Source organism: Acipenser ruthenus, chromosome 5 (genome assembly GCF_902713425.1).
Source record: "Acipenser ruthenus chromosome 5, fAciRut3.2 maternal haplotype, whole genome shotgun sequence".
NCBI classification, from domain to species: Eukaryota; Metazoa; Chordata; class Actinopteri; order Acipenseriformes; family Acipenseridae; genus Acipenser; species Acipenser ruthenus.
Genome location: NC_081193.1, coordinates 36,783,686 through 36,796,076, shown reverse-complemented (window position 1 = coordinate 36,796,076; position 12,391 = coordinate 36,783,686). Strand labels below are relative to the sequence as shown.

Genomic DNA, 12,391 nt, shown 5'->3' with positions numbered 1-12,391 from the left:
CCGTCTGTCTGTGTATTCCTTTTCTGGTCTGACGCCACCCACTCTGGCCGTCTTTGTGACAGTAGGCCAGTGGCTGAAGAAGATATTCAGTAGAACGTCAAAAATCGAAATGAACTTGCACTGGGGTCAGTAGGGATTTGTAATAAGTCTGACGTTTTTAACACACATATGTATTACCTTTGCTACATTTGCATTTGAGCTTAAGTACTGCATGTGTTATAAAATGGCAATACATACATTATTAACAAGCGTATTTTTTTTATTGAAGTCAGAAGAGTTTGAAGGCTTGAAGTAAGCTGGCAGCTATGTTGCTTGAGCCTTTACAGTGGAGCCTGTAAAGGCTCTGCTTTGCTATGCACAGTTTTTATAGTAATTTACACTGGACTTGTGATATGTTCTACTCTACATACCCTTACATTTTCCAGAACTCTTTGTCATCTTATCTTTCTTCCATCTCTACATTTAGGATCCTAAAAAAAAGAAAGATTCAGGATTGTATTTGGGTCATTTAACAGTGGGCTAATGGCATTCTGTGTTCAGTTTATGGTAAAGGAAGAGTGTGGAACAACGCAAGATTGGCTGGCAAGACCTATGGTCAATGGAACAGAGCAGGATCAGTTTCCTCATCAGGTCAACATATGATGTTCTCCCATCACCACAGAACCTAAACCTTTGGGTAGGAGAGGATCCCTCATGTCCTTTGTGTTCATCACCTGCAACATTAAGGCACATTTTGACAGGATGTAAGGTGGCTCTTAGCCAAGGACGGTTTACTTGGCGCCATGACCAGGTGCTGCGATGTTTGGCCTTAGCATTGGAAGACAAGCGTAACATGACCAATAAGTTGTCACCTGTTCCATCAAAACATTACACACAAAAGACAACATTCCTCCGCCCAGGAGAGCAACCACCAAGAAAAGGTGTTAAAACCAATCCTCGCCCAGGACAACTGGAAGCTGCTAGAGACTGGAAAATGCTGGCAGATGTTGGTCAACGGCTTATTTTTCCACCTGAGATTGCCACCACTAACCTTCGACCAGATATTGTCTTGTGGTCTGGATCAGCACGCCTTGTTCACCTGGTAGAGTTAACAGTGCCATGGGAGGATGCAGTAGATGAGGCGTATGAGAGTAAGAAACTGCAGTATGCTCAACTAGCCACTGAAGCAGAACAGCGAGGATGGAGAGTCCGGGTTTACCCAGTGGAGGTGAGATGTCGAGGATTTGTGGCACACTCTAATACCCGGTTTCTCAGAGACGTCGGATTCAGTAGCCAAGACTGGCGTCGCACAGTGAAGAACTTATCTGAAGCAGCAGAGAGGAGCAGCAACTGGCTGTGGTTGAGACGGAAAGATTCTGGCTGGGGATCTCAAGCACAATAGAAAGAAAGAAACGCTGATGTACAAGTAAGTAAGCTGGGCTGAGTTGAGTGGGGGACGGAGGGGGGTGATTCTGGGACGCCAGAATCACCGTCGAGCCCTCTTGAGGTGTCGTGGGCTAGTCGACAAAACATTGAGGATGGAAGGTGCCCACTTGAAAACCCCAGAGATGTACCCTACTTAGCTCAATCCAGACGGTTGTCATGCTGATGCGCTGGGGAGGCCGCACTGTGGTTGATCCCCGGAGCCAGCATCGCAGCCGTTGTGTGTGCTGATGCGCCAGGGAGGCAAAATAAGCTGATCCCTGGAGCCAGCATTACACTTCAGCCATTAACACCAGACAGAAGGATATCTACATCATCATATGGAAGGAAACGTAAATGGATGGAGACACATATGGATCACATTAGTTTACTGTAAAGCTACGTCTTAGTTGGTGCTTATCTTGGCGAGAGCCGAGTTCAAATCAGCATGAAGTTTTAACATCTACTCTTGTGTAATGGAAAATTTTTGGTCTCTTCTCAGTTGTTTATTTGCTACAGCTGAACAGACGGTGTGGCTGTATCCATAACACTATTTCTGTTTCTGTTCCCACTTGTTCAGAAGCAGTTAGCACACTAGATTCTAAGTGTGCTCGGCTTTACTTAGTCAGCCTGGTATGCTAAGATGTCAGGTGTGATCTTATCAAGCAGGCTTCTTGATATCTCTGTCTGGAATGACAGCTTGCGTTGTTTACATGAATGTGCCCCCACACTAACAGTGGCCAGAAATCTGTTTCTTCACTTTGGCAGGTATGACATCATGAATCTTCAAAAAGTGGAACCTGGCCGGTTTGATTATATGAATGTTGGCTCCTGGCATGAAGGGATCCTGGATATTGACGACTACCGGATTGAGATGAACAGGAGTGGGATGGTGCGCTCTGTGTGCAGTGAACCCTGCTTAATGGGACAAATAAAGGTAAACTGTGACCGCTAATTGACCTTTGTGTGCACTCTGTTTCTGTCCTCTATTAATAAAATACAATCCACAATGCAAACTTCCACTGCAACAAATCACTGTACTTTAATACAAGGCTGCAAATACACTGTAATTCAGCTTTGTGGCAATACAGTACCTTAACTTAGCATTGTCCTGTGCCACAGCATCCCCTTTTGTATCCACATCTTACCATATTTGGCATAGTATCTCACACTACCTAAATAATTTAATATAACAAAAAAAGTGCTTTTTTTTTATTATTTAGTCACTCATGAATTAACTTGCTCATTAAAATAACAAGGTTGCACGCAGTGGGAATATTATTGCAATAGATGAAGGGAGGCACACCAGTAATTTGCTGCTTCTAAAAGTTGCTGCTTATGTTAAAGTATTAACCTGTTACACGCCGTCTGTATGGCCCTGTCACAAAGACGGCCGGAGTGGGTGGCGTCAGACCAGAAACAGGAACACAAACGACAGAGAGATGTGGTTTGGTATAAGCTGGGAGCGTGATCGCGCTCAGCATTTAATAAACAGAAAATAAAAGGTTTTAAACACAAAAACACGGGACACGGCACTTGACGCCAAAATAAACAGACAGACAAAACGACTAGACACTAACACACAGGTGAAACGGAGACGAACAAACACGGTGAGAATACACTTATTATATTTATAATTACGCTGACGATTTTACTCCTTCTCTCTCACCCGTTCTCCACTCTCTGAACACCTAACCCTGACTGAATGAAATGTGCGTCTATATATACTATTGTGCTGGGATTCAATTACTAATTAATTATTCACTTGAATCCCAGCACGTGAATTAATTCTGTGCAACCCCGTGCTCACATTATACATTTAACCAGCACGTGAAGTGATTTGTGCCCTCCTCGTGCCTAAATACAAATCTACACTTTTTAAATACACGTGAAACACAGACCCGTTTATATCCCGTGTACCAATGACTATACACCAACATTAACACACGCACGCAACACACAAATGCACACAGGGACGGGGCACATTGCCACAGGCCCTTATAAATGTTGTTGTATACAGAGGTAAAAGCATAGTAAAGGTTTGAAAAGTAGTGATTTTCCACTGAATGTTGTTTCTATTGCAGGTGATCCGCAAAGGTGAGGTGAGCTGCTGCTGGATTTGCACTGCATGCAAGGAAAATGAATTTGTACAAGATGAGTTTACCTGTAAAGCCTGCGACCTCGGCTGGTGGCCAAACGAGGAGCTGACAGGTAATGCACTATACAACAATCACCATCTCTTTCTGTCCCACTGAAATAATACAAATCAACATAAGATTAATGTCTGCAAGCAATGGTTTGTGACATTATTATATCATTCATATACTGTATTTCAAACTTTTCAAACTATAAAATATAAATTATATTTTGGGGAATGTGTGCTTATGTTTATCCAACATCAGCATCCAAAGGAATGTTACATATAAGTTGTGTTTCTGATTTGGGGTGTTAAACGTTAAACAGCAATGTAATAAAATGAAAACTGTATTTTTATACACATCAAAAGAATGCAGACTACTCCTTCTTTTGAGTTCATGTAGCCTGTTCATGGTGCAGTTTACTGTACAGTGAATCCTGTTATTTACATCTGTGCTGTTATTTTATTTGATATGCCTTAACATATCAAAACTCAAAATGCAGATTCCTAATGTTTTTACCCTTAACTAGGTCTAAAGACAAAGAACAAATGCGACTTTTAAGTTTGGAAAGAACATACTGTATGTCACATTGTTGTAGATCACAGCTGCTATTTTTAGTTGAACTGAAAACCTACTTTGATAGCTGGTACATTTTCAAAAAAACAGTCCTCCCCAGCCAGGCGCATTCAATTAAGCCAACTAGGATACGTATTGATGCCATGCTGTTTTTAAATTAAATCCAGCAGGGTTGAGTCTAATATGGGCTACCTACTTCATAGCTAGTTGCACAGATGCTGCATCATAGCTGCCAACTGTTCTGCTGCTATCCGTATGTACCCAAAGACACTATTGTAATTGTCAGACATGTAAAGCTTAAAATCAACATTACTAGTCTTATATATAAATTGCACCAGCTTTTGTATCTTGCACTATTATTCTTACGTACATTCTTTTATTTATGTTCTTATTTTACAGTATGTTAAAAAAAACTCAGCTATTTTAATGGTTGAACAATCAATTCTCTGAATGTTTCTGTAACCAGCTATTTATCATTTTCCAGGCTGTGAACAAATTATTGTAAGGCACCTCGAATGGAGTACTGCAGAGTCCATAGTGGCAGTGGTTTTCTCGTGCCTGGGAATCCTGGTCACTATGTTCGTCACCTTGATCTTTGTGCTGTACAGAGACACTCCGGTGGTCAAATCCTCCAGCCGAGAGCTCTGCTACATCATACTGGCAGGGATTTTCCTGGGTTACATCTGTCCCTTCATACTGATTGCGAGGCCCACTGTGGGATCCTGCTACCTTCAGCGACTCCTGGTAGGACTCTCCTCAGCCATGTGCTACTCTGCTCTGGTGACCAAAACCAACAGAATCGCCCGGATCCTGGCAGGCAGCAAGAAAAAGATCTGCACCAGAAAACCAAGGTTCATGAGCGCTTGGGCTCAGGTTGTCATTTCGTCTATCCTGGTCAGTGTGCAGCTTATGCTGGAGGTGACCCTTGTCATCCTGGAGCCTCCCATGCCAGTCCTGTCTTACCCCAGCATCAGGGAAGTCTTCTTGATCTGTAACACCAGCAACCTGGGAATGGTGGCCCCTATTGGATACAATGGGCTCCTCATCATGAGCTGCACTTACTATGCTTTCAAGACCAGAAACGTCCCTGCCAACTTTAATGAGGCCAAATACATAGCATTCACCATGTACACCACCTGCATCATATGGCTGGCCTTTGTGCCTATATATTTTGGCAGCAACTACAAAATTATCAGCACCTGTTTCTCTGTGAGCCTGAGCGTGACAGTGGCACTGGGGTGCATGTTCACTCCCAAGATGTACATTATCATTGCCAAGCCAGAGAGGAATGTCCGCAGTGCGTTTACCACCTCCGATGTCGTGCGCATGCACGTGGGTGATGGAAAAATTGTCTGTAGGAACAATGGTTTACTAAATATGTTCAGGAGGAAGAACAACACTACTGGAAATGCCAAGTAAGTTGCAACATTTCAATTTCCATGTTCAGTGCAGTTTTTTTGTATCTACTTAGTTGTCTTTTCATTTTAGAGGCTGCTTATCCATTCCTTTGTAACCAAACGGTTGAGAACCAGTCTTGGGACAGCTCATTAATTAAATCCCATAGTGGATGAATCTCTGCAGCATAGATTATCTTGATAAAACAAAGAAAATCAGTAAAGTGCACACGTTTCAGCTGTTTGCCTTCTTCACTGCTGTTTGAAGAAAGCAAAAAGCCCAAATGTTTTTATTGCAAACGTACAGTAGCTCTCAAAAGTATTCACCGCCCTTGGATTTTTCCACATTTTATTGTGTTATAACATGGAATCAAAATTGATTTAATTAGGAGTTTTTGCCACTGATCAACACAAAAAAGTCCATAATGTCAAAGTGAAAAATAAAATCTACAAATTGTTCTAAATTAATTACAAATATAAAACAGAAAATAATTGATTGCATAAGTATCCCCCTTTGCTAGTTGAATGGAGTCCACCTGTGTGCTATTAAGGTGTTTCACATGATTTCAGGTTAAATACACCTGTCTCTGGGAGGTCCCACAGTTGGTTAGTACATTTCCTAACAAAAACTACGTCATGAAGACGAAGGAACAATCAAAGCAAATCCGGAATAAGGTTCTTCAAAAGCACCAACAGGGGTAGGATATAAGAACATTTCCAAGGCATTGAATATCCCCCGGAGCACAGTAAAGTCCATTATTAAGAAATTGAGAGAATATGGCACAACTGTGAATCTGTCTAGAACAGGCCGTCCTCAAAAACGGAGTATCTGGGCGAGAAGGGGACTAGTCAGGGAGGCCACCAAGAGGCCTATGGCAACTCTAAAGGAGTTACAGTCTTCCACGGCTGAGCTGGGAGACACTGTGCATACGGCAACAATAGCCCAGGTGCTTCACAAAACTGGCAAAAAGAAAGCCATTATTGAAAAAAACTCACATCAAACCTCGGCTAGAGTTTGCCAGAAGGCATGTGGGAGACTCTGAGACCAAGTGGAAGAAGATTCTATGGTCTGATGAGACCAAAATAGAGCTTTTTGGCCTCAACGCTAAGCGCTATGTTTGGCACAAGCCTAACACCGCACATCATCCTGAGAACACCATCCCTATCGTGAAGCATGGTGGTGGCAGCATCATGCTATAGGGATACTTCTCTGCGTCAGGGCCTAGAAAGCTCGTGAAGATAGAGGGCAAAATGGATGCAGCAAAGTACAGAGAAATCCTGGAGGAATACCTGCTGAAGTCTACAAGAGACCTGGGACTTGGGAGAAGATTCATCTTCCAGCAGGACAATGACCCCAAACATACAGCCAAAGCTACACTGGAGTGGCTTAAAAACAAAAAGGTCAATGTCCTGGAGTGACCCAGTCAAAGCCCAGACCTCAATCCAATTGAGAATATGTGAAAAGAGTTGAAAATTGCTGTTCACCAAAGGTCCCCATCCAACTTGACGGAGCTTGAGCAATTTTGCAAAGAAGAATGGGCAAAATTGCAGTGTCCAGATGTGCAAAGCTGGTAGAGACTTATCCAAATAGACTCATGGCTGTAATTGCTGCCAAAGGTGCCTCTACCAAATATTGACTCAAGGGGGTGAATACTTATGCAATCAATTATTTTCTGTTTTGTATTTGTAATTCATTTAGAACAATTTGTAGATTTTATTTTTCACTTTGACATAATGGACTTTTTTGTGTTGATCAGTGGCAAAAACTCCTAATTAAATCCATTTTGATTCCATGTTGTAACACAATAAAATGTGGAAAAGTCCAAGGGGGGTGAATACTTTTGAGAGCCACTGTAGTTGTGATTTGGTATTCTCAGTAGGTTGTTATACTGTAGGTATTCATAAGGTATAATAAAAACTCCATGTACCACTAACTGAATTTTATTGAATTTTGAACTACCTAACAAGTAGACCAAATGCATCTAATTAGGTATTTATTAGCATAAATATCCATCCATTCTCACAAATCACATGCGATGAAATACAAAAAAATAAATAATGATTGTCTGTTTAAAGGTATGTAAGAAGACCCAGATGTACTTAAATCCCAAATAGTTTGTCTAGAAAGGCATCTATTTTGGACTTCTGTGCAACAGACTACATTGTCCTTTTATGCTAATTCTAAGAGGCTACAATGTATTAGGTTGTAAGTCCCTTTACTGTAAAGACCAGTCTATCTCAATACCAAGTGGAGGAAATGTAGCGTGTAATATGGAGCCGGGCTCAAGATGTGTTATCGAACAGACATATGGTTATTAAAAATAAGGTTACACTGGCTAAATAAATCGGAAAGTCCCAATGGCTTGCAAAAAGGGTACTAATGCTTAGGTATAGGGGCTGATCTGTGTGAAGAAGGGACTAAGATTGTCAGTGACATTAATAATCAGAGATTCTTTTTCATAATTACAGTAATTACTGTTACCCTGTTTTTTTTGTGCATTTAATAATGAGTAAGTCTGAACACATTGTATATCGGACTTACTCATTCGGACTTACTCATTATTAAATGCACAGGGCAGCGGTGTGGAGTAGTGGTTAGGGCTCTGGACTCTTGCCCGGAGGGTCGTGGGTTCAATCCCAGGTGGGGGACACTGCTGCTGTACTCTTGAGTAAGGTACTTTACCTAGATTGCTCCAGTAAAAACCCAACTGTATAAATGGGTAATTGTATGTAAAACAATAATGTAATTGTATGTGAAAATAATGTGATATTTTGTAACAATTGTACGCCGCCCTGGATGAAATAAATAATAATAATAATAATATATATTATTAAAAGCGCATTTATAGCACTGATATACAAATACATTTTCACACTATGATTAACAAAAAGTAATACTTGTACTACTAGAATCCATATGTGTTTATGTTACTGCTAAACAGAATGGGCTTGCATGTACTGGTACCTTTGAAGATGGACAAACACAGACACTTCCAGCATTTAAGTATGACAATTCCTCAGGAAAAGGATAATTAGTAGACACTCACCTTCATTTAAGTTTGCAAATAGCTAATTATTATTATATTAAGCTAACATATCGCAAGAAAGCATCTGATCGAATCTCATAAACCTTAAAGTGACCTGTTATTTACCTAAAAAGTTATGATACTATAAATAGCTGTTCCACCTTTTTAACCATAAAATATGAAAGCAGAAGATAGAAACACCAGCTACTGATATTGTGATGATGGTTGTGTTAGCCATTGCAAGAATATATTTTTTACTAGAAGTCAGAGTATGTGAAATTCACCCATTCAGTTCAATTAACTGTTTATCTGGGGAAACGATAAACAAACTCAATATGTTTATCAATATGATCTGATTTGATGAAATTAACCCATCTGTGATGATGTATTCCTTTATTCTGAATAATAATTTATACACATTTGTGCATTCATTGAATTCCAATTAATTTTCCTTAAATATTTTTTTTTTCCCTGCTAAAAAGTAAATCAAATTGGGCCCTTAATGTATTAAAATATGTGGAATCTGTTTACCCAGTGATTTAATCGCAGACAGACAAAAGCAATCACTGCCAGTCAATGAATGTATCTTGTAGAGATGGCTATGATTAACTTGAATGTCTTTCAGTGGCTGTTATGTAATAATTAAACATCAATAACGGCTTACTCTTTGAAGAAGGTGAGACGTACCCTCCCAGAGGGCCAGCCCTAGGAACATTTTTGAACACAAGGCTTGAAATGTTCTACTTTGGTGAATTCTGTAGCATGTTTCATTCTTTTACTTCATAAAAAAAAGAGTTTCCACTGAACAGAATGATTGTGTTTTTATTTTGAGTATTAAAGTGCCACAACATATATTTTCAATCCATACTTTGGTATCTGTCCAAAATATTTTAGTCATTCATAATTTGACCACTGTAGTAAAAAGCACAAAACTCTTAGAACATTGTATTTTATTTATTAAACAGCTGTAATAAATTGTGCTATTTGACCCTCTTGAAAAAATAGACAAGATACAATAATGTCATTAGATTAACTGAAACAATAATTTCTAGTGGGAGGAACAGGGTGAAGTGACAAATGGGGGTCCCTATTAGTTCATAATACTACATTAAAGGTAAGACTAAATAAACATCTAAATATGAGATTTGTGTTCTTTCTTGATAGTGGTTCATTTTGCGAATGGATAAACTACTGTGGACATTAAGGCTATTGCATAAAACCACAAAAGGCATTGGGTGGGAAATATAAACAAAACATCCCAATAAATGGACAGCTTTTTCTTAGACCATTATCACTACTTAAAAAAAACAAAAAACAGAACTACTGCATCATCGTAAACCAGCTGTGTCAGAAATAGAACAGGAAGTAGAGATGGTAAAATAATGCAACAGAAGCTCACCAGTAAGAGAGGAGACCATTGCAACATTATCAAGCATGCTGTTGTTTAATTATTTTGTCTAAATCCTTGTGAATAGCTCCCAAAGGGCTCCAAATGAAAAAAAAAGTATTTACTATTTAAACTCCTCCCAGTGCTTTTTACACACCTAAACAAGTAAATTAGCCATATAAGCACACCATTTATGCTATTATTTACATATAACTGGTAGACATTTTTTACATGAACCAGAAATGCTATTTTGCCTCTACTTTTCTGGGTTCCTGTGAAATAACATAATCGTCTTTATTTTGTTCATAGTTCTAATGGAAAGTCTGTGTCATGGTCTGAACCAGGTGCAAGACAGCCACCAAAGGGGGAGCACATGTGGCACAGGCTGTCCGTTCATGTGAAGAGACAGGAGGCAGGGTCGAATCAGACAGCAGTCATCAAACCCCTAACTAAATCCTACCAGAACAAGAGCCTCAACTTCTCGGACATGAGCACCAAGACCTTGTACAACGTGGCCGAAGAAGATGAAAGCGACCCTATTAGGTACAACAGGCCCGACAGCCCTTCCATGATGGTGCACAGGCAAATTCCCTCCATGGAGTCACCAAAAGAAGGGGAGCAACCCCAGCTGTATACACCTGAGCACATGCAGAACAGCTTCCTTCCCCAGCAGGTCATAATGGACCAGCTTGTTAGCAAGTACACCACAAGCATCCCGGACCTCAACTCCATGATTACACTTCCAGGCCCCGGGAATGGAGTGAGGCCTATCTACCAGCCCCACCTCATGCAACAGGTTTTTCCTCTTCAGATGACCACCTTCAGTGAGCAGCCAGTTTCCCCAGTTGAGGAAGTGGAGAGTGAGCAGTTCAACCTCATTCATGGCTACATGTACGACAACGCAGAGATCCATGAGGAGGAGGAGCTGGTACAAAGCAAACTGACACTGGATGACTCCCCAGCCCTGACACCCCCCTCCCCTTTCAGAGATTCGATGGGCTCTGGCAGTTCGGTTCCAAGCTCTCCCATGTCTGAGTCAGTGCTTTGCACACCTCCAAATGTGACATACGCAGCCGTCATTCTAAGGGACTATAAGCAGAGCTCTTCTACACTTTAAGACAGTGCAGCAAAACTGGGACAAAATAAACACAGACCAATTCAGAAACTTGTGAGTAAACAAGGCCGAAGCAAAAAATAAAGCACATGGAATGTCAAACAATGCTTTCAATTTTTAAAGGGTTGTTCATGCCTTTTTACTCTGGTAGATTTAAAAATAAGAAAACAAAAATTTGAATAGCTTACGTAACAATAAGGCAAGGATGAAGCACATAAGAAATCAGATAATGATGTGTGCAGTTGTCTTTTTTTTCTTTTTCTTTTCTTTTTTTACAATATCACAGAGCGCACAGCAATCCTGAGGAAATGTATCCTTTTTCACTCTGAAGCCTCTGGAGAAAATTCAAACTGAAAGTAATGGCTGGAAGAGAATTTATTTGTGTGCGTGTGATAAAAGCAGGCAGCAGAAAGTACTGGGGAGTGACAAAAGACAAGTCTCTGTATAGATGCAACCTTGAATAGAGGCAAAAGAACAAACACCAATGGCAGAGCTCAAAATAGATATCTATATACACACATACAAGGACTGTGATTCTTCATGCTCATATCGAAAAAAAAAAGCCAGGGGTCTGATTTTCAGCAGTTTGAAATTGTGGCCTCATAATATAAACTCTTTTTATAGACTGAAAAATACAGATATATAGAGGAATGTCAAATGTGCCCTTGTGTAGTATTTATTGAAAACATTTCTAAAATGTTAAAACCATCTTAATTTAGTTTTCATCTTCCAGTGCATGTTTGATTGAATAATATACTAGAGATAAGATTAAAAAGTCCCTGAGTAGATAATCAACCTAATCATTCTGCATTCAAAGTAAATAAATTATCTCTAATTGTAGAGCAGATTACTCAATAAAATATTTTGCATAGAGGGGACGATTCTATTTTCAAGCATTCCAGGTGGGTAAATGGTTTGCCTGTTTACTGGGGGAAAAAAAAAAAAAAAACTTCCTACCCCAGTAAAATGGAAAGAAATCTCCCTAACCCGTGTTGTTCTGTATTAGTGGTGTCATTGTACTTATACCAAGATAGTAAGAATGGGGGCGGGGGCGTGGGCGTGGGCGGGGGGGGGGGGGGGGGGGGGGGGGGGTAAATTGACCACACATGCCTCATCCTCACCTGCATATGATATCCAATACAGAAAAAAATGCTCTTGCTAAACTTTGAGCTTGAGCTGTGACTGCTTTCTAATAAGAAAATGACTTAAAATGATGTATACAGTGTTCTTAATATTTTTGAGTTCCTCATGTTCTTATGTCATTGTAATGATTTTGGATCTTTAAAAGTTTGTATTAAGTCAAAACATGTTCTTTCATACAAAAATATATGTTTGTAACATATAATTGCTTATAT

The 12,391-nt window shown here is 40.0% G+C and overlaps 1 protein-coding gene across 2 annotated transcripts in view; it reads left to right on the top strand.

The window, feature by feature from the left end:
* LOC117403393 (metabotropic glutamate receptor 1-like) overlaps positions 1-12,022 on the top strand; it is a 49,119-nt gene extending 37,097 nt beyond the window's left edge. Inside the window, exons 6-9 of one of the 2 annotated variants that reach the window (XM_034005510.3) lie at positions 2,170-2,338; positions 3,486-3,612; positions 4,600-5,530; positions 10,232-12,022. In XM_034005510.3, the coding sequence (XP_033861401.3) occupies positions 2,170-2,338; positions 3,486-3,612; positions 4,600-5,530; positions 10,232-11,039 (2,035 nt within the window). In that variant the 3' untranslated portion in view covers positions 11,040-12,022. The remainder of the gene's footprint in view (positions 1-2,169; positions 2,339-3,485; positions 3,613-4,599; positions 5,531-10,231) is intronic. The other variant, XM_059024117.1, reaches the window with a different exon arrangement.
* The last annotated feature ends 369 nt before the right edge of the window (positions 12,023-12,391 follow it).